The sequence below is a fragment of the Sebastes fasciatus genome, chromosome 4 (genome assembly GCF_043250625.1).
Source record: "Sebastes fasciatus isolate fSebFas1 chromosome 4, fSebFas1.pri, whole genome shotgun sequence".
In the NCBI taxonomy this organism is placed as follows: Eukaryota; Metazoa; Chordata; class Actinopteri; order Perciformes; family Sebastidae; genus Sebastes; species Sebastes fasciatus.
The window spans coordinates 3,214,522-3,235,461 of record NC_133798.1 but is presented as its reverse complement, the minus strand read 5'-3'; the positions used below and the strand labels follow the sequence as shown (position 1 = coordinate 3,235,461).

Sequence of the window (20,940 nt, the reverse complement as noted above, 5' to 3'; positions counted from 1 at the left end):
TCAAATAACTGAGGATTGTCGCTGTAAAAGACCTGAGGACGCAATTGCAGACCGTTCGACAGTGTTTCAGTGGAACGAGAGGTCTGTTGTGTTGCCTCCTCTTCATCTGTCCCTCCCTGAGGTCTCCTGTCCTCTTCCATTAGGTTCAATCCATGTCTGTCTATCAAGGTAAACAAACACTTTACATTATGAATTACCGTTATATGAATGAATGTTCTGGATTCCTCGTCTTAAAGGGACTCTATGTAAGAATCAGAAATTGCTACAGGGACATTAAAAGCACACTGTCGGAGAAATAACGGAGAGCTCCGCTCTGCTGGCGCAGTCTCTGGCCTCGCTGCCACGGCGGGACTAAGGTGGCATGCAGCACACACGAGGTTCATCACACACGAGGTTCATCACACAGTGTTTTTAAGGAATCTTGTAAGCCATTGTTTTACTGCCTTATTTTTCGTTGAACATAAGAAAGTAGAGATAAGTAGCCAACTAGTGTAAAGTAACATGATGCCATGGGTTGGTTTTCTTCCTGTCCTCCCCAGTTTTTGGAATCACCAGCCAACACGGGTCCATATTGAATCTGTGAATACCACAATACTGCTTTTCTTGGTTCTCAGTCAAACTTAAAAACAAGTCTTTTATTTGGTGCATGATAGTAGGCATTGGTCATAATAAGGCATAAATAATACAGTGCAAGTCCTGTCCTGAAACAACACGATATTCTTTTATAAACTGTTGATCAGCAGACGGGTCGTTCTTTGGTCAATGCTCAGTAAGGATGTTAGTGTAGCTCCTGGACGGGGTTATGTATAACTTCCTCTTTCTTTCTCCATCTCCAGGACTACTCTCCACAAACAGATCCACGTCTGTATCAGAAAAAAAAGAAGGAATTTAGGAAAACATTTGCAGTAATGCTTTTGCTTACTTCTACTCCAACACAGTCTCATCCCAACTCGTCACACACCGCCGCTTTGTCATGTCCCTTGGTGTCACTTCATTTTTGGCACCAAAACCACTATAGTTACCTGTTGGCGTCACTTTAGGATTAGGCCAAACCACTATAGTTAGGTTTAGGAAAGAACTACATGGATGGACTTAAAACTACGACGTTTGTACGGTGAAAATGACACTGAAGGTTGTGAACACGGGACACGAACAAACAGCTGATTGCAACATTAAAGTGATACTTAAGACACGGGAATGCACAGGACATGACCAGCGGTCTGCTAGATGAAAGTCTTGTGTTTGTTGGGCCCATCCACCTCCCCTCTCACCCGCCCGATGTGTCTATTTGCTATTTAAACGACGTCGACACACTTCCGGCGCATGTTCTCGGAGAGTTTACTGTTGCCGTGGATTGGTTTACAGTAGGGGTGGAACGGTTCGTGTATTTGACCTGAACCGTTTGGTTCAGGACGTTCGGTTTGGTCCGCAAAAATCCTTTCGGTTCGCCGTTACCCAAACAGCTGTTTATGTTTACTACTCGCACGCGCGGAACAGAAACTCTGGAGCGTGAGTTTTACCCGGAAAGTTTTGGCAGCACACAAGGAATGGTAGCAGCGCTGTAGCGCCCAGTAGCCGATAGTCGAGTTAAATTGACAACAATTTGTGTCAAACTGTACGCCGACACTGTTCAACTGAAGTCGGGTTTATATGTGGAGACTTGAAACATTTAATTATGACGGCATCACCCGAATGTGTTGATCAGCGGAGCGAAACAAAAGCAGACTGGACGGAGAGTCCGTTCCCCCACACAGCGTTCAGTCAGCCTCCCACTGCAGATTCACACCGTGACAAAGTAATATCTAATGCTAGAAGAGTGTTTATCGCTGCATATACGACAACACCATCGTAAACAATACAGAATTAAAGCATATGGTCAAAGTGTGTGAGCCTTCACGTGTGAATGTTAGTCTGTTGTGCCTGCCCTTTATAAACTAGCATAAGCAGCAGTTGAGGATTTACAACAGCCTTTTTACTTACATTTTGGATTTTATTTTTGTAATGTATTTTTTCTTATTGACAATATGTCAGTATTTGAGTGCCTTAACTGTTATAGTAAGAATTATGACCAATGAGCCACTGTTGAATGAGCTATAAGCTCACAGCTCATACCTCATTCATAAACGCAACGTTTTTTAGCATAGTTCTGGTTGAGCTTATGCTTCAATGTACGGCCTTAGTTTATAATTTCATCATATTTATAAGAAAATAACAAATCTGCCTTTTTTGTTTTCACTAATAACTGTAGAAGACCTATTCTTTCAATTAAGATTTGTCAATGAAGAAGTTTATGTTTATGTTCTTTATGTAAGCCATACTTTTGTTAAGACAAACATCTATTAATTTATTTTTGCCAAATAAATGAAAAGCATATTGAAATCAGAACATGACCTCCTCGCTGTAACAAATATACCGAACCGAACCGAAAACCGTGACCCCAAAACCGTGATATGAACCAAACTAGTTTATATTGTAGTTTATGGAACACCCGGTGCGTTTCATACTAAAGGGTGCCTTGTGCGGTGGTACCGTACGCCGACGGCCATGACAAAGTCTCGATATTTGACGCCCTGGGAATGAGAACGAGCTCTCTACTGTGTTCCCCCACATACAGTATAACTTAGATCACTTGTTATCCCAAGTTGTATGATGTATGTTACAAATTTACAACAATAAGATTTTACTTCAATCTAAAAAAAACTTAAAACTATTGCACATCCTTATTTTTGGGGGATTATAAGTGTACATGTATACTCTGTGTTGCTCTCACCCTTGAGGTTGGCACTGGAGGTCGTCAGCACAGGGGCAGTGGTCTCGGGGACCCTCCTGGTCCCAGGCCAGCATGTCCATCAGCAGGTTGGGGTGGCTCAGACAGGACTCTCCCTTCTCTGGTTTGGGATTACACACTGGAAACAACAGCTCTGGAGGAAGCAGCAGAGAGAAAAAAACAATGGCAGTCCAAAACTGTCTTTACTTTGCCTGTTACACACAAAGCAAAAATATAAAGCCCATATCAGATACTTCGACATTAACACTAGTCTCAGACAAGAGTATTTTCCCATGGATGTCTCCATTCAGTTTTCTTCTTCTTGGGCCGTGTTTGAAGAGTTTAGACAGATTACATCAATCAGTGAAAAACAACCATATAATTACTTTAATTAAAATCAGACAAGTTCTATGAATGTATGCTATTTGGTCTGAGTGTGATAAGAGCACTAGAGTATGGTCTATACCTGGGTTGCATTCGAATAGTCCTTTTTGCTTAGGAAGGTTCCTAACGGAGTGAAATGACCTGTAAGTATCTCAGTAGCAGCCATGATAAGAGCTGTTCGAATTCTCTAAATGCTGAGGAAAGGAGCTTCTATGCTTCCTTTATTATCTCCTTTAGCAGAGGATACACTGGAGCATCCTTTACCAAAGGAAAAGAGAGAATAACATCCCACAATTCCTTGCGTCCGCAGCATTTAAAGCGACGCACCATTCTGCCGTTCCTGATAACAAACGATATGCTTATCTTGCATATTATTTTCATACGCTCATATACTAATTGGGATTCATGTTGAATATGAGTGGACTGATTTCGTTTCACTTTATTTTGAATTAATTATTTATTTGGAACATGTAACAAATACCTCAGTAAAAAACAAAACAAGAATAACAAATAAAATGAACAGTAAACAATCAATTAACAAATAATCAACATAAATAAATATTACATGTCTGAAAAGAAGTTGGAAGAAGTATATGATCCTACCCCTTCTTCATAACTCCAACTATTAACTCAATATTAATCATATATTGTCCACGTTAGGTCAGATGATTCTTTATTATCTGTTGATAGAGTGTTCCAGCAGCAGAAGGACCTGTAGTATCTCTTTAACACACCGCGGGTGAAGCAGTCTGTCATTGAAAGACCTATTTAACAACGCACGGAGGGAGCAGCGCCGTTTGTAGTCCATCTTCAGAACATTTCTATTTTCACCACAGCAGACCTGCGTCACTAACATCCGCCGTCGCATCATAATGACGGAGCCTAGTGAAAGAGCAGTCTTTTCCTGAGTCCTTCTGAATTCTCCTTCTCATCTTTCCTTGACCTCATGACGTTTTCCATTGAGGTCAAGGAGAAGTGGTTAGGAGAAGACGTTAGGACGTCATTTTTTCACTATTCCACCGCAGCCCTGCTCTATATGAAAAATGCCCTGAGATTACTTCTGTTATGATTTGGTGCTATATGAATACAATTGAATTGGATTAATGGCCAGTAATTTTTCCTCATCATTTCCATTTGATACTGGAGGGCACTTCATACAGTATATTTGACCGTGTGCTGTATATGGACTTTAGTTACGTTGAAGATAGAAAGAGATAAGAACATATGAAACCTTAAAGAGCAACTTAACAGCCACTGAAGATTTTTGTTTTTGCTGACCTCCAGTGGTTTAACCTTTCTCCTTGCTACACCTCCATTGTATTGGGGGGGGAAGCAGGAATCTTAGAGACATCTAAAAACCTGGATAAATAGAAGCTTCTAAATGACTAGTGGTCAGTGAGAATATGTGTTTTTGTAAATGAAGTGGGTCAGTTCACCTAAATTCACTTCAAAATAACAGTAGTAGCTACAAAATGCATTAGAACATTTCAAGCAACGTAAAAACAAAAAAAGGATATGAGAGGCAATAGTGGATACAACTGAAAATATAATATAGTAGTGTAGATGAGAAAATGACATTATGGAAAAAGGACAGGGAAAATGAAAGCTTACATGAGGGACATGTGGAGACATACTGTATAAGCTAAATGAATTTGACCTTAAAGGGACTGTTTGTAAGAATCAGAAATTGCTTATTAACAGCGACACCTGTGGCCATTAAGTCAGCGAAAGTCAGCGTCCTGTTGCTCGCACTTGTGCTCGCTCTACATAGACATGAAGGAGCATCGTTCAAAACAGTGAGGCGACACACGTCAGCTAAAAGCACAATATCACGCTATATTTCAGCTGCTTGGCAGTAATGTTAGCTGACCAGACGAAGGTCTCTCCATGAATCAATGCTGATCCTAGTGTTGGCTTTTCCTGCCTCAGCCTCCCGACCGCGGCCGGAGGGAACAGGGGAGATACCGGAGTTTTGGTCGGAGACGATAACGTTTCTCTCTGCGGAGCCCCGTCACTTCACAAGACACGGGAAACCTCTGTTGGTCTGGAGGAGCTGCAGCAGTTATTTCTGCACAAACGTCCACTATTCACTAGATATTCTCAGAGCTAAACTAACTCTTCTGCAGTGTGGAGTGTGCACGCATGCACGTGAGAGTGGAGCGAAAGAGGGAGAACGAGCGCGTCGTGTGTGAAGGCAGGCAGAGGAGCAGAGTACAGCAGAGACTCCGGTCCTGGAGACCAAAGCTACGGTCTCCCCCGCGTCCTCCGACCGCGGCCAACACTGTTTAACAGACGGGCTTCACTAGATACAACTTTGCAGTTTTGGTGCTTCCGTGTAGTTTGTGTTGGAGTCTGAGTCTGAACAGCGTAGCCACACGCAAGCGCACATGGGACACCGACCCGCAATGATTTATACGTGTAAGAAGTTACAAACAGTCCCTTTAAAATAACAAACCCTACACTACTAGTATTTGTGTTCATACTATATATGTGGAATATGGCAGGTTAAGTAAGAGTGTGTTTTGTTTTGTGTCAGTCTCTGAGGTTAGTCACCGTTAAAGCTCACCTCGTTGAAAGGCACAGCAGAGGTCCGTCCTGCAGTCACTCTGACCCTGACAGATAGTTCCCTCTGTTCCTCTGGTGGCGTTGACTGTACACTGGCCCCACACACACATCTGATCTGAGCAACACTCCTCATCCTTAGTGCAGGGCTGAAGTGGGGACACACGTACATTCAGAGTAAAGCACACTTGGTCTGTTGCTGCACACATGGTTAATGTATTTTTGTAGTTTTCCAATAAAAGACACTATGTGTAGCTTTTTAAACATTTCGATACTTGTGACATTTGATTTATTAATGATGCCTTACTGTACAGGATTAACACTTCAGCTAACATTGTTTTTTATTACTGTTTGCATCGTGTTGATAATCCATGTATATATGACTTTCTATTGGTACATTTTATTTTTCATTTTACAGCACTGGGTCAGATTATTTTACACTGGGTTGCTCTGCAGAACAAAGGGAGGTTGCTTTATGGCACAGAGCAGAAAGAGGGTGCTGTTTATACTGATGAACAGGGGATGAATACTACATTTACTTTCACTATTTATCCTTTAAAGTTACCTTTTACCAAGACACGGCTATGGTATTTGTGACAAGATGCAAATGATTTATGAGCAATGTGATGCAGAAAGTTGATGCTAGTGATTCAGCACAATAAAAAGCTAGCATCAACGATGCCAATGCCAATTTGATTATGGCCGTGATCCCATTCTATGACATTTAGTTTGACCATGAGGTGCTGATATTTGAACACTCAACACCTTTAAAGCAGCATTTACTAACTTTTTGGCCACTGGCTAAAATGTCACTTTTGTCACTACGAGCTACAACTTTCACATTAAACATATAGCCATTTGATCCATTGTTGAAACACCAACATTGATCAGTGCAGCTTTAACTAAAGCAGCACTGACTGAATCCCCACCATATCCGTTGGTATGCAGGGGAGGCACTTGGAGTCCTCAATCTCATACAGGCAGTATTTCAGGTCACCACAGTCCTCATCCACCATGCATTCCTGAATTGACAGATAACAAGAGTTGTATAGTCAGTAACAGAGCACAGAATTAAAGCGGGTCAAATTAGACTGTAGTGTTCATTTAAATAAATGTTGTCATGTTGTCTCAACAAAAATCACAATTTCAACTTTTTGATTTAAAGGTCCCATATTGTAAAAAGTGAGATTGTCATGTCTTTTATATCATAAAGCAGGTTAAAGTGATATACAAACACTGTGAAAGTATCAAAACACTCAATCCATGGAGAAATACATACAGCCCATATTCAGAAACTGTGCGTTTGAAACAAGCCGTTAGGATTTCTGTCCATTTGTGATGTCACAAATATACAATATATAGATCATCACACGATTTTAAACGTAAACATTCTAAATGTGTCCCAGTTTATTTCCTGTTGCAGTGTATGTAAATAGCATCAGCTGACAGGAAGTAAACATGGTCCCAAAGCAAAGCAAGCCTAGCAACGCAATTCCATTGCAATTCCCTTGAAATGCGCTAAAACGGAGCGTTTCAGACAGAGGGTAAATACAGGCATATTCAGGCAGACCGTATGAGGAAAATAAAGTTTTATTTTAACATTACAGCACGTAAACATGTTCTAGTAGAACACAAAATACAAGTATGAACCTGAAAATGAGCATGATATGGGACCTTTAAGGTAAAATAATTGTATTAATATATAGTTCATCTGATGACTGTAATATGCCACGCCATCAGGAAGCACTCAACCAAATATAATTATGGTTTACATTTTCCTGTATCACATTAAAACAGTTGTCCACTGCACTCCCCATCTAATGAGTTCCTAGTGGTTGATGGTCTCTGAAGTTGTGTTTCTGCCAGCCACAGTCCATCTCCACCAATCACGAAGAATCTTGTTTAGTCTGGTAAGATAGTGTTAAATCATATAGGGAGGCTCTCCGTGATGCCAGTGCAGCCTATTACTCATCATTAATAGAACTGACTCCCAGTATGACTGTATGACTCACTGCTTGACACTAGGGATGCACCGATACCGATACCGATACCAGTATCAGGTATCGTGTCCGATACTCTGCTCATGTACTCGTACTCGCAAAACGGCTCCGATACAACGGCACCGATACCACTTTACGGTAGCGTGATGTTAACCTCTCTTCACCATCTTTCGGGTCCTCACACTCCACCTCCCCGATAGTGCGGGCAAGACGTGCAGGTGGTGCGCCCTCTGCTGGGCCGGGATCCCACCTCAGCCGGCGCACGCCCTCACTTTCATTGCACCACAGGGTTTTGCTTGCACCCTCTGACTCACGCGTGCGTTAGACTCCTTGGTCCGTGTTTCAAGACGGGTCGGGTGGGTTGCACACATCGCCACAGACCCCTGACGCCTTTTACGTGGGCCGCAGCATGGCGGTCGACAGTCCGTGCGGGGAGCACTGTTAAGCTTCGGCCTCGAGCCACCTTCGCCCCGAGCCTTTCCAAGCCGACCTAGAGCCGGTGGCGGCGCACCGTCTCGTATGCGGGACTCCACAGCCTGCCGTGTGTCGCTCACAGCCTCCAGCTGGCTGTTAACAAGGGTCTTTTGGCACAGAGAAGTACTCGTATCGGTACTCGGTATCGGAGAGTACACAAATGTAAGTACTTGTACTCGTACTCGGTTTGAAAAAAAGTGGTATCGGTGCATCGCTAGTTGACACTAAACCTAAATGTTTAGATCTCTGAAACACATTCTGCTGTCAAACTCCACAGCAGCTGAGTTAGAAATATATAAATGTGATGTAAAACCTTGTTTGTTCAACCAGATATCTGCAGGAACACCAAGTACAGCATGCTACAAAATGGGTAACGATTACACTGCATATTGCTTATTTAAATAATTGAATGGTTTTAGAGGCAGATTTTTTCCTGTAGTATACATCAGACTGGTTTAGTTGGGCTTTTCTTGGAATGCTAATAAGATATTTGAGATTGAGTTTAACTCTTTTCCAGTGGTCAGAGGAAACAGTGTCTGCCAAAAACAGCGCTGGCTCACCACTGTTTTTTCGGTCTTTATCTTTGTGTGTGCTGCCTCTGGAAAATCTGCATAGAAACAGAGCCAAGTCCCTGAAACCTCTGACTGTGTCAAAGTCACAGACAGGATCAAGAGCCCGAAAGTAGGATGTGTTTATAACTCATCTTTAAAATATATCACTGTATAACTGGCTCTGATGTTAAAGCTTTCCTATACTGTATATATAATAATAATAATAATAACAATAAAATAAGACATTATTAATAGAACTGAGACACACTGGAAGCTACAAAATACGCACCACACAATACCCTGTAATTATCTTAATAAATGTCAGATGACTGCAGCTGTCATTAGTCTCACAGGCCCAGTATTAAGTAAGTAAGTGAGTAAAATGTATCTACAGTATATAGGGCTTTCAAACATTAGTCACAAAGTGCTTAACAAGGGCATTATACAACATATAAGAAATAAATATATAATTTTTGGTACTTAGTGGGCCACATTCTGTTTGAACCTGGTATTTCTGTCCAGTGTCAGATAAAGATCAGGCTACACTAATATTATTATTAGTAGAATTAGATTCCAGTGGTGGCTGCATAGGTTTATTTGTGACTTGTGTTCTATACATTTACAATAGCTCCAGGGTGTTTTAAAGTCCAAAATTAAAAAAAAATGTATTGAAAAAAAGATGGATGTAATCATTTCCAAAATTCACAAAAATGTTTAGTAAGTAAGTATTCTGCTTCAATTAAAATTTGTTGGCGTTTAGCCTTTCAAATATGTGAAAATATCCGAACAAAAGTCGGAAAATTCTTAGTAAAACGTGAAAAAATAGTAAATATATTTGAAAATACGTGAAAAATGTCAAATGTCAAAACATATCAGTAAAATATGTGAAAACTAAACTAAATAACATAAAGAGTAATGACAATAACAAAATAACAGTAACTGTAACAAAATAATGTAAAGAGGCTAAAAGCAGGATAAAACATTCGGAAATATGTGAAAAATATCCGAAAAATTATTAGTGAACAATATCCAAAAAATGTCGGAAAATTATTAGTGAAATATGTGAAAAATATCAGAATATTATTAGGAAAATATGGGAAAAAATATCCGAAAAATGTCGGAAAAATATGAAAAAAAATTATAAATTTAAAAACAGTATTTGGACACATTTAGCCTTACACAAATATTGCGCCTCCTGTGATTAGAAAATTTCAGTAGGCCATACTGCGATTTTGATAAAATTTAGAAAACAAATAGTATCTTCAAACTGTTGCATCTGTCAAAAGAACATTTTGAATTAGTCGATTAATCATATTGTCTATAAAATGAAACAATAGCGACATAAAACTGAGAAAAGCAGCGATTCCACACATCTGGAAACTGTATTGTATTTGGGATTTTTGTTAAATAAATGACTTAAACAAATAATCAATTACCCAATTACTTGATTAAATATCTGTCAATAAATTTCCGATTGATGGGCTGACTGATTGATTAATGGTTTCAGCTCTGGCTGTGTTGTTACTTTTCCTTCAGTAAAGGATGCTGGAACTTCTTCCTCCACTGAAGCAGAGAGTTGAGTCTGGACCAGTATAGATGGACTCTGACAGTCTGGTTCCCGGAGCGTCTTTGTTCCTCTAACCCCCCCTCAGTTCCTGATCCCCGGCCCCCCCTCGGTCTCGGTCTCTGGCCCCCCCGCTCTCCCTCGGTCTCGGTCTCTGGCCCATGGAGACGCCCCACAGGGGCCCCTTTGTAATCCTATAAAGTGGATAAATACCAATTTGTACCGATTTGTCTCACAGCGGTGTTTGGTATTAAAGTGTGCTTTGGTCTCTTTAACCAGCCACCATGACAGTTACCCAACATGCACCACTGCTGGACAGCTATATCACGGTTTCCCGTACTCCTGTTTTTGGCTCATGGCCACTTAAAAACAAACAAATCACCAGTTAGTCGACCAGTTGTGCCCAGTTCAACCTAAATGTGTTTGAATGACGTTAAACTGGAGGAAAGTCTCAATCAGTGGTGAGTGGTGGGTCTTTTTTTATCTGCTGGTGTTCTTATTATGTTCCTTTACATGTGTGTGCATCCACTGACCGTGTGTAATAAAAAAATTAATAAGCTTATGACTTTGTTTGAAAAACAACACAAACGTGTAAGTCTTTCAGCATAAATAACATCGTACTTTGTTTCCTGCCGGCACCAACCACCTCCGAAACTTATATTCCTTCCTTCCAACCATTTGTCATTAAACTTGCATTTCCCCGTCAGCAACCACAACTGACGATAGCCAAAAGATGACACGCAACCAAAATAACATCTATTTGTAAAGAGGCTAAAAGCATGATAAACAGTTTGGAAATATGTTGAATATATCCGAAAAATTTCGGAAAATGATTAGTAAAATATGTGAAACAATATCTTATACTAAGCTAATCAAACAAATACACATTATTGGACGTTTACGGTAGATTATGATGCATCACAATTTTCCCATGAGCCTTAAATGCACCATCTGCAAATTTAACACAAACAGAACAATTACAGTGAATTAAAGACAATTTATGACCAGCATTACCTTGATTTTATTTCATTTGACTGAATTTAAGACGTTTTATGGAACCACAGGAAACCTGTAACTGAGAAGAAGAAGAAGAAGAAGAAAGAAAGAAAGAAAGAAAGAAAGAAAGAAAGAAAGAAAGAAAGAAGAAGTGGTCGTAGCTCTGCAGAGAGCTACCGTTGTGTGTTTGAGTCGGACTGATTTAATGCTTCTGCAGTGAATTCGGAGCTGCTCTCAGATAAAAACAGGTTAGAAGTCACACAGAATAAAGAGTGACGGGGCAGGACTGCATTTGTAGCATCAGAAATTCGATTACCGAATCATCTTAAAGATGAGGAAGATGAGGAATTTATAATTTAATGATAAACAAATTCTAATGATAATGGCGCCGAGAGCAACAAGATGGACCTTCTTAAAGGAAACCATCATTGAATTAAATACTTAAAGATCGATCTATTTTCCTTCCAGAGGAGCCGCTACCACACACACACACACACATATATATATATCTTTTTATGATATCTTTTATTCCTCCTACGCTATCTGCACACAGACCAGGATGCAAACACATGTGTGGTGAAAGAAGAGAGAGCTACCCGAAGTCAGAAAAAAAATGTGTATATACATACATCCATGTGACAAAGGCCTGTGCTACTTAAATAAATAGGAAATTCCACAAGTATATGGAGTATCCAGCCAGTGGGAAAAAGTAACCAGCTAGGGGGGTTCGGGATAAAGCACCCCCCCCCCCCTCCCGGAGAAGAATTTGGCTGTTAAAGCCTGAATTTTGTTCCTCTGGCACAATTTGATTCTGTGTCTATTCCATCATAAATACTTAATGATTAGGTCTGAGACGATTCACTTATCTCCTGATTCAATACTATCACGATACTTGGGTGCTGATTCGATATGTATTGTGATATTTAAGTATTGCGATAATGATTTATTGTGATTTTTGTTAACTTTTTCCACCCTAGACCATGGGGAAAAGTTGAGTCATACACTTCTAGGGACTTTTACTAAAATATCTAAATTAATGGAGCAAATATGATTAAAAAAAGGTAGTTTTTTTATAAAACGGTCGCTATATCATGAGAGTAGTACATGAAACAGGTAACCTGAAAAAAATCATGTTCCTCTGTGTCCTCTGGTGCTCCTAACGGCATCTGCAAGATTTCACAGACCGGAGGAAAACAAGCAGTAAGAGCTGGTCTGAGGTCTGCTGTCCATCTGCCGTGTATGAGAGCCGGCTGTCAATCACTCGCGAACTCCGACCAAACGGTCAAACTAGGCAGCGCTGATCAAATATGAATCAATATTATGTTACTGTAAAGCCTATTTATCTCCTCAGATGTTCTCAGAATCATCTTGTAGTGCACGGTTTAGTTTTAAAATGAGAAAGATTGTGACGCGGAAGCCATTGTGAAATCTGTTGAAGGAACGCCAAGTTCTGGTCACATGACCGGAGCACAGCCAATAGGAACGCTCTCTCAATGAAATGACCTGTGATTGGTCAAAGTCTCCCGTCATGGGCTAGATTTTCTAAAGCCTGAAAACAGAGCCATGAGGAGGAGCAGAAGTCTAGTTATCTCTCAGAACACTTGAATTACAATATGCTGAAAGGTTATTATGGAATTTTTTGCCCAACGATGCCAAAAATATACTGCCTACTGCCACTTTAACTGTAACTGAATCACTTTTAAACAGCTAAGCAAATCTGCCACAGATGTCTAAAACCTTTTTACTGTTTTAGACATCTGTATAAAGCTGCGACAGCTTTAGGTGACAGTTAGAGGTTTTTGTGTAATCAACAACCATCTGTATCCAAGTTTTAGTCTTAAGAGAAAAAATGTGTACTGGGTATTTCCTATGAAGTGCTGAGTCAACCAACTTTGCTGTGACTACCTTGTGTGTAATTCAAGTATAGAGGGTGGAATTTCTATACAGTTAGTCATTTCTGAAGAGCAGACCTTATCCAGCCTGGCCTGCAGGCTTACTTGCTTCCCTGGCATTTTTTCCAGCAGCAATGTCTATTAACACAACCACTTTCTGTACGGCTGCCAGGAAAGCAAAAGATCAAAACCACCGTTGTAAAGTAAAATGGCAAAACAGGCGGCAAGCAGCAATAATGACCTCAATCTAAGCTGGCCTCCTATTGGCTAAAAATTGTGAAAAGTATATGTTAGGGGTCTGTTTGCTGGATGATCTCACTCTTTATAAAACGAGTTGGGACAATGCAGCCACAGTTTTAGAAAGCACTCCACCTCTCTGTCTCTTCTGACAGACTTTATGAATATTTACAAAACTGAGGGGAAACGTTAAAGTAGACGCAACACATTTAAATGAAGTGTTCTGAATAAAATGTTTCAGTTAAAAAAAGCATATAACTGGTGATAAAACATGATAAAGACTCAAGCCACTATCTGTGTTTCCAGAGGGCTGCGTTTCAGATCGTATCATCGCTACTAAAAGAGAAACATTTGGTCTGAAAGTGGGGCGGTTGGATTTTGTGTTTCTGTCTGAAAACCACAACACACATCTGTGTAATCCTGAGTCAGCAGGCTATCAGCTGGACAAACAGAGCTAACACGCTACACTGCTATATGCTCAAAAAGCCATGAGAGTGCACTCACATCTTGATCAGCTATTTGGTTTGGTTCTAATCATGTCAGCAGAAACCAAATTAAAGGTCCCAAATTGTAAAAAGTGAGATTTTCATGTATTTTATATTATAAAGCAGGTTTAAGTGCTATATAAGTAATGTTAACTATCAAAATGCTCAATATACGGAGAAACACACAGATCCTGTATTCAGAAATTGCGCGTGTGAAACAAGCCATTAGGATTTCTGTCCATTTGTGATGTCACAAATATACAATATTTAGATCATTACTCGGTTTTAAACGTAAACATTCTAAATGTGTCCCAGTTTATTTCCTGTTGCAGTGTATGTGAATAACATCAGCTGACAGGAAGTAAACATGAACCCCAAACTGTTGCCTAGCAACGCAATTCTGTTGAAATGCACTAAAATGGAGCGTTTCAGACAGAGCATAAATACAGGTATATTCAGCCAGACAGAATGAGGAAAATAACGTTTTTTTTTAACATTACAGCATGTAAACATGTTCTAGTAGAAACACTAAATACAAGTATGAACCTGAAAATGAGCACGATATGGGACCTTTAAACCTTGAAACTGAGGCCAGAATGCATTAGGCCCCATAGTCCTCTAATCATTCACATAGACCAGACAGGGAAAGCAAAAGACTCACGTGATCCACACTGTTCCAGTTACCAGAAACCTCCACGTGGATGTGTGAAAGATGAATCTCTCCTGTTTTATTATTTGTCTCCTATAAATGGCAAAAGAGGTGACATGTTGTATCAGAAAAGGTAAAAAAAATACCCTTATCCCTACAATCACTTAAAGGGACTGTTTGTAACTTCTTACACGTATAAATCATTGTGGGTCGGTGTTCCATGCGCGCTCACATGTGGCTCCAACACAAACTACACGGAAGCACCAAAACCGCAAAGTTCTATCTAGTGAAGCCCGTCTGTTAAACAGCGTCAACTCTTCTTGCTCCAGCCCCCCGACCGTGGCCAGAAGACACAGGGGAGACCGTAGCTTTGGTCTCCTGGGCTGGAGTCGCTCCACTCTCACGTGCATGCGCGCACACTCCACACTGCAGAAGAGTTAGTTTAGCTCTGAGAATATCTAGTGAATGTACAATGGGCGTTTGTGCAGAAATAACTGCTGCAGCTCCTCCAGACCAACAGAGGTTTCCCGTGTCTTGTGAAGTGACGGGGCTCCGCAGAGAGAAACGTTATCGTCTCCTACCAAAACTCCGGTGTCTCCCCTGTTCCCTCCGGCCGCGGTCGGGAGTCTGAGGCAGGAAAAGCCAACTCTAGGATCAGCATTGATTCATGGAGAGACCTTCGTCTGGTCAGCTAACATTACTGCCAAGCAGCTGAAATATAGAGTGATATTGTGGTTTTAGCTGACGTGTGTCGCCTCACTGTTTTGAGCGATGCTCGTTCATGTCTATGTAGAGCGAGCACAAGCGCGAGCAACAGGACGCTGGCTTTCATTGACTTAACGGCCACAGGTGTCGCTGTTAACAAGCAATTTCTGATTCTTACAAACAGTCCCTTTAAACAACAATCAGTCTTTGTGTTCATCATATGTGTATCACAACCCTCCAGCCCATCCCTAAAGCCCCTCAACAATGTAAAGGGCATAAACAAAGCTGATTTTTGCCCATTTATGGAAACATGACCTCAAAGAGATTAAAAAGGTTTGTTGTTGATCAAAAGTGAACCCCTACCTTGTCAGCTCTATCCAGGACCTGAACCGCTCCGTCTCCGTCCGGTGTCATCTTCTTTGTCTCATTGTGGTAGTTAGTAGTACGCAGATCCAGCGACGTTGAAGATGATTTAGCACTCTCAGTAGTTATCTGTTGTTGGAATACATGTTGAAATCCATTCAGAAATCGTATATTAAATAAAGCACATGGCATTTCCATTATGTCCATATCAGATTTCCATATGGTGAAGAAGTATGAATCCTCTAGAACTGAGAGAGAGAGAGTTTGCTGATGCACTGATTGATATTTATCTCCATTTCTTGGATTACATGAAGGAAAACTTTTCCAGTAGTTCACAAATTATGGCAACCAGACAGTGACTACTGAGAAATCAGCACACTTATTAGGCCAGTTTCAGGGGGAAACAACAGAGCTCAGAGCAGGCTGACTTCCAGGAGTCTCAGCCGGTACCAAAACGAAATTGGGTGTTCTCGGTCACACTAAGTTATTCTGTATTAGCTTTTTTCTTTTAATGAATGAACTAGACACAAACTCTTATGATGAGGACTATTAGTATTCAGACAGACATGGTGTGGGTCAGACATGGAAACTATGTGTAGTGCTCAGTACCTCAGTCTGGTAGTCAACATGAAGCTGTCTGCCAAAACAAATAAACGTGATGGGACTGACACCGATTGTTTCCACTGCTATAAAACACATCAGATGTATGATTAGATTGATCTGAATAGCAGATATATGGCTGGTTATTTCAGCTCTCCAGCCTACAACTGTGCCCTTAGTATAAATGAATAGAATATGACGCAGACCTGGTCCACAGCCTCCTCCAGTATGTGCTGGGTGTCCTCCATCAGCTCCTCCACCTCTCGGAACATGTCGGTCAGACTGGCCGGGCCTCTCTCCAGGACGTCCCGCAGGATCACCGAGCCGCTCCGGTCCGAGCCGCTCCGGTCCGAACCGTCGGTCCTCCACAGGCACAGAGTCAGAGCAACAAGCAGCAGCATGATACCGGACATCTTTCCTTCTCTCTGTCTCTCTGTCTCGGTCGGTCTGCCAGTCTACCGAGCAGCGGAGCAGTGTGACGCACGGAGGCGCACAGCCGCACACAGCTGGATCCGTTTTATTTGGAAAGTCTGATGAGCGGAGGTGGTTAGGGGGGGGGGGGGGGGGGGGGGGGGGTTATAAACTGGAACAAATCAGGTTTAATGGCGTGGAAAAGGTTCAAATTGTATTTAGTGAAGTACATGTCAGAATCAAACGGCTGCTTGTAGTGATGAGATTTAACACGAATATTAGAACAGATGAGAGGCTGTTGGCATGGGTTCACAGGTGTTAAATTCACCTCATGCACAGAATAATCCCAATTTATTGTTACACTTATGAGATGAAGTACAGTAAGTTTGTGAGAGTTATTGAAGAACTAATATCACAAACTGATATAACTGATATGTTTTAATTTACAGTGCTTTTCAATCTCTTTGACTCATTTTCTGAAACAGTCCCTTTAACATTCTCTAAACTCTAAGTGTAATTGTCACAACTGTTTGATGGGACATCACAACTCTATTGCATGTCTGCAAAAGGTAGTAACTCACCCAAAAACACTTCATTCATGCTTCAAAAGCTAGTTATTGTCTATTATTATCTCTATGGTATTTACTTAATTATTAATTATTATTTTCTATGTGCTGTATTATTATTATTATTTTCTTTTCTCTACATTTATTTAATTAATTTATTTATTTAAAGGTCACATATTATACTCCATTTAAACTAGTTATTATAGGTCTCAGACACCTCCAAACCATGTCTCTGAAGTTTTTTTTTCAAAAAAACAATCAGATCATGCATTCCAGCATGTCTCTATAACCTCTGTTTCAGCCCATTTCCAAAAATGCTGATTTCTGTGTCTGTAGCCTCTGTCTCCTCCCACTCTGCTCTGATTGGTCAGCGTTTTCTGTCAATCAAACGTCCTCAACAACAGCGTCACCCTCCCCCTCCCTCCCGGAGAAGCTCTCTCTCTCTCTCTCTCTCTCTCTCTCTCTAGAGAGAGAGAGAGAGAGAGACGAGTGGAGAGATAGCAGCTAGAATAAAGTTTATAAACCACTTTAAAGTTTATAAACCAGAAACTTCACCCAGCGCACGTTACCGGAGGAATCTGATCAGAAATCGGCGACACATGATGAACATCTGCGGTCCAGATTCCAGGTTTTCCTGACGGTTTCTCTCAGGTAAATAATACTATTTATAGCTCTGTTAGTTAACTCAGTGTTTACCTCATGCATCAACTCTGTAAACCGTAAACATACACTCTGTTTTACGTCTGTCTTTACAGATCCATCTGTGAGAAATGACCGACAGAATCATCCCAGAGGAGAGCAGACAGCTGAGAGCAGATGGCTCTGTTTACATGGAGATACAAAGCTAACCCGGTAGCATGTAGCTAACCCGTTAGCATGTAGCTACATGCTAACGGGTTAGCTACATGCTACCGCTATGACACGGTGTGTAAACACAGCGACCATCAGGGTGGAAAATAGAAGATGTGAAACAGTAGTCAGTTCATTATTTCTGCTAAAAGATAAATGTATGGAAGATCAGAGTAATGGTATATTATTTACAGTAGTAGCTGTCTCTGTGTTACCATGACTACAGACCACCGGATCTCAGCTTACCATAGTTTACCAGAGCTGAAGACTTTCTCCTGTACCATGTTAACATAACTAACTAACAGGTGGGATGATTACAAATGCTGTGAATAATTAATATTGTCATCTGTCTACTCAAATAAAGTTTGACTGTGAAACAGAAATGTGTTGTGTTGCTTACAAGTCACTATTTACTACCTGTATTCTGCTACATGCATGACATCAAATATATATAATATATAAATATCATCTGTTTAAACAGTGTAATTACATAAAGCCTTTGTGAATGAACATGTTATATTTAGATGATGGGAGTACATGAAGCCTGTTCTGCTGGTTCTTGCAGACTAACTGTAGGAGCTACTTTGCTCAAGTTAGGTTGAGGAGGAGAGACAGTGACGCGCTGTGGGCCGGGGTCAGCTACTGAAGGTTCTCTCTGGTTCGACCAGGAAACCCTCACGTGACTTGCATTCTCTAATGACGTCAGAATACAAGGAAAAAAGCGAATTTTTTTTCTGCACCCATTTCCGGACAAACGGAGGAGGAGAAAAAGAGAGAGGATGGTCTTTTATGATACTATGGTGGCCTATAGACACACTGGGGACAGATATTGATGTTTAAAAGACATGGAAAAGTGCATTTTGCATAATAGGTGACCTTTAAGGCTTTCTATCTTACTACCATGAATTATATTACTGTAGTACTTATTACTTTTTATTCTAACTAACTAATTAAATTATTTTAAAATGTATTTTTATGTTATTTTTTTCTGTAACATTACCTCTATGGGTGGGAAGAAGGCTGGACCTGTGTGGGAGTGGGAAGTGATGTGTATGTGTGTATATGTGTATCTATATATTAAATGTTAAATGTAAGATATAATTTTTTTGTATTATCGCGCCAGTGTTGTGTTTTGTTATGTTTGTTATGCTATGTTTGGAAAAAAGGAATAAAAAGAATAATAAAAAAAAAAAAAGAAGCTAGTTATTGTGTTAACTGGCCAATGCCACCAAAATGAAAAGTTGTTTTGTCACAGTGTGAGCCCTATTGGTCAAAATGTTTAGATGTTTTTTCACCACGGCAGTCAACCGATACTTGTGGTATCACCTTGAATAGCAGACTTGGGTTTGACGTTGTTTGGACAAGTGTTGTAATGTGTCCTCGTAGTCTCACAATGGCTGATAACAGAAATGTTAATGATTAGATGAGTTATCTCCTGAATGGCCTGTTATCAGCTCGGCGGTGTCATTAAAACCAATAATGTGACTGATAAGGCCACATACAGTAGTGCATAGAGTCAACACATCCCAATGGGATCTCCTCTTCTCTAATCATTGCCACAGATGAAGGACTAGAAAGATCCCGTCAGTTGATCAGTCAATCATCAGAAAAGGAATCTGCAATCTGATGATCAGCTGCTTCTCTTTATGAGCAAAATCACCAATATTCATTGGTCTCAGCTTAATTTATAAAAAGCGTTAGTTGCAGCCCTTCTTGGGACTCGTGTATCTTTCCCTGTCTATACTTGCAGTGGTTGCAAATGGCTCGCCTGTATTTTACGGGATAAGACTGCCGTCTAGACTTACTAGTTTATAGTCAACAAATCTGAAGTGTCTGCTAAACTGTAGGGAGTTTCATACTTGCTGTAAAAGCCCCTGAAATGTTGGTTTGAAATCTTAAGTAATTCTGTAACATTAAATGATCAAGACTTAATAAACATCAGAGAACTAGAGATCGTCTTGTGATGGGCGGCGTCACGATGGTGCAGTGGTTAGTGCTGTCGCCTCACGGCAAGAGCTTTGCAGGTTCAAATCTGACTTGGGGCCCTTCTGTGTGGAGTTTAAATGTGCTCCCCGTGGTAATGTGGGTTTTCTCCGTGTTCTCCTCCCACAGTCCAAAGAGTTCATTGTTGAATCTAATACCCACGAGTCTCCCCTTTACAGACATGCCCACTTTATAATAATCACATGCAATTTTATTTATTGGATTTACGTCTGATTTATGACTAGAACAACTTGACACAGTGCTGAACGGGATAACATTAAATGAGAAATGTTTACAGAATACAGAATGACTGAGAGCCTTACTGCATTATATTCCATTATATTTTTGTTTACATTTTGAATTGGCACCTGAGTTTTGTTGTTGTTGTTGTCCTTTTCATCAGAAAATATATTTTCACCATAACTTGGTGCAGAAAAGGCAAAAATTGGTGCAGAAAAATTCATCAGAATGCAGGAAATAAAGTGTGACCCCCCCCAGCCCCCCTCTTTATATGTGCCCCCCCCCACCCCCCTCAAATGATGCAAAAGATAAAGAACACCCATAACTATACTCATGTCACATTCTCATTAGGGGTGAGCCCCCCATTAAGGTCTGATCCTAGACTCGCCCCTGGACAGCATTACACATGTACTGCTGTCCCTGCATTAGCTACTAGTCAGATTTAGGACTGAGTTTAAGGTTCTATTATTTGTTTTTAAAGCTTTACACGGCCTGGCGCCCCGAGTACATCTCTGAGCTCCTCTGGACCCTTTCCAACCCCATCTCTCTCAGATCTTCAGACCAGCTGCTCCAGGCTGTCCCTCCATCAAGGCTATAGGGGGTAAGGGCGATCTGGCGTTCGCAGTAGCCCCCAAAGCTTTGGAACAGTTTACCATTTTCAA

General features: G+C 40.7%; 1 protein-coding gene and 1 long non-coding RNA gene across 2 annotated transcripts in view; one reads left to right on the top strand and one right to left on the bottom strand.

Annotated features, from left to right (window-relative positions):
* Window positions 1-614: 614 nt before the first annotated feature.
* On the bottom strand, window positions 615-16,763 carry dkk3b (dickkopf WNT signaling pathway inhibitor 3b). The gene is made up of 7 exons (XM_074631560.1): window positions 16,436-16,763; window positions 15,630-15,758; window positions 14,574-14,654; window positions 6,643-6,735; window positions 5,718-5,862; window positions 2,771-2,921; window positions 615-863 (listed from the first exon to the last, which is right to left on the bottom strand). Exons 1-7 carry the CDS (start codon window positions 16,640-16,642, stop codon window positions 839-841), a joined length of 831 nt encoding a protein of 276 aa, XP_074487661.1. The 5' UTR covers window positions 16,643-16,763; the 3' UTR covers window positions 615-838.
* LOC141765528 (uncharacterized) overlaps window positions 13,982-20,940 on the top strand; it is a 90,524-nt gene continuing 83,565 nt past the window's right edge. The window contains exon 1 of the long non-coding RNA XR_012593523.1: window positions 13,982-14,055. This is a non-coding gene — a long non-coding RNA (uncharacterized LOC141765528). The remainder of the gene's footprint in view (window positions 14,056-20,940) is intronic.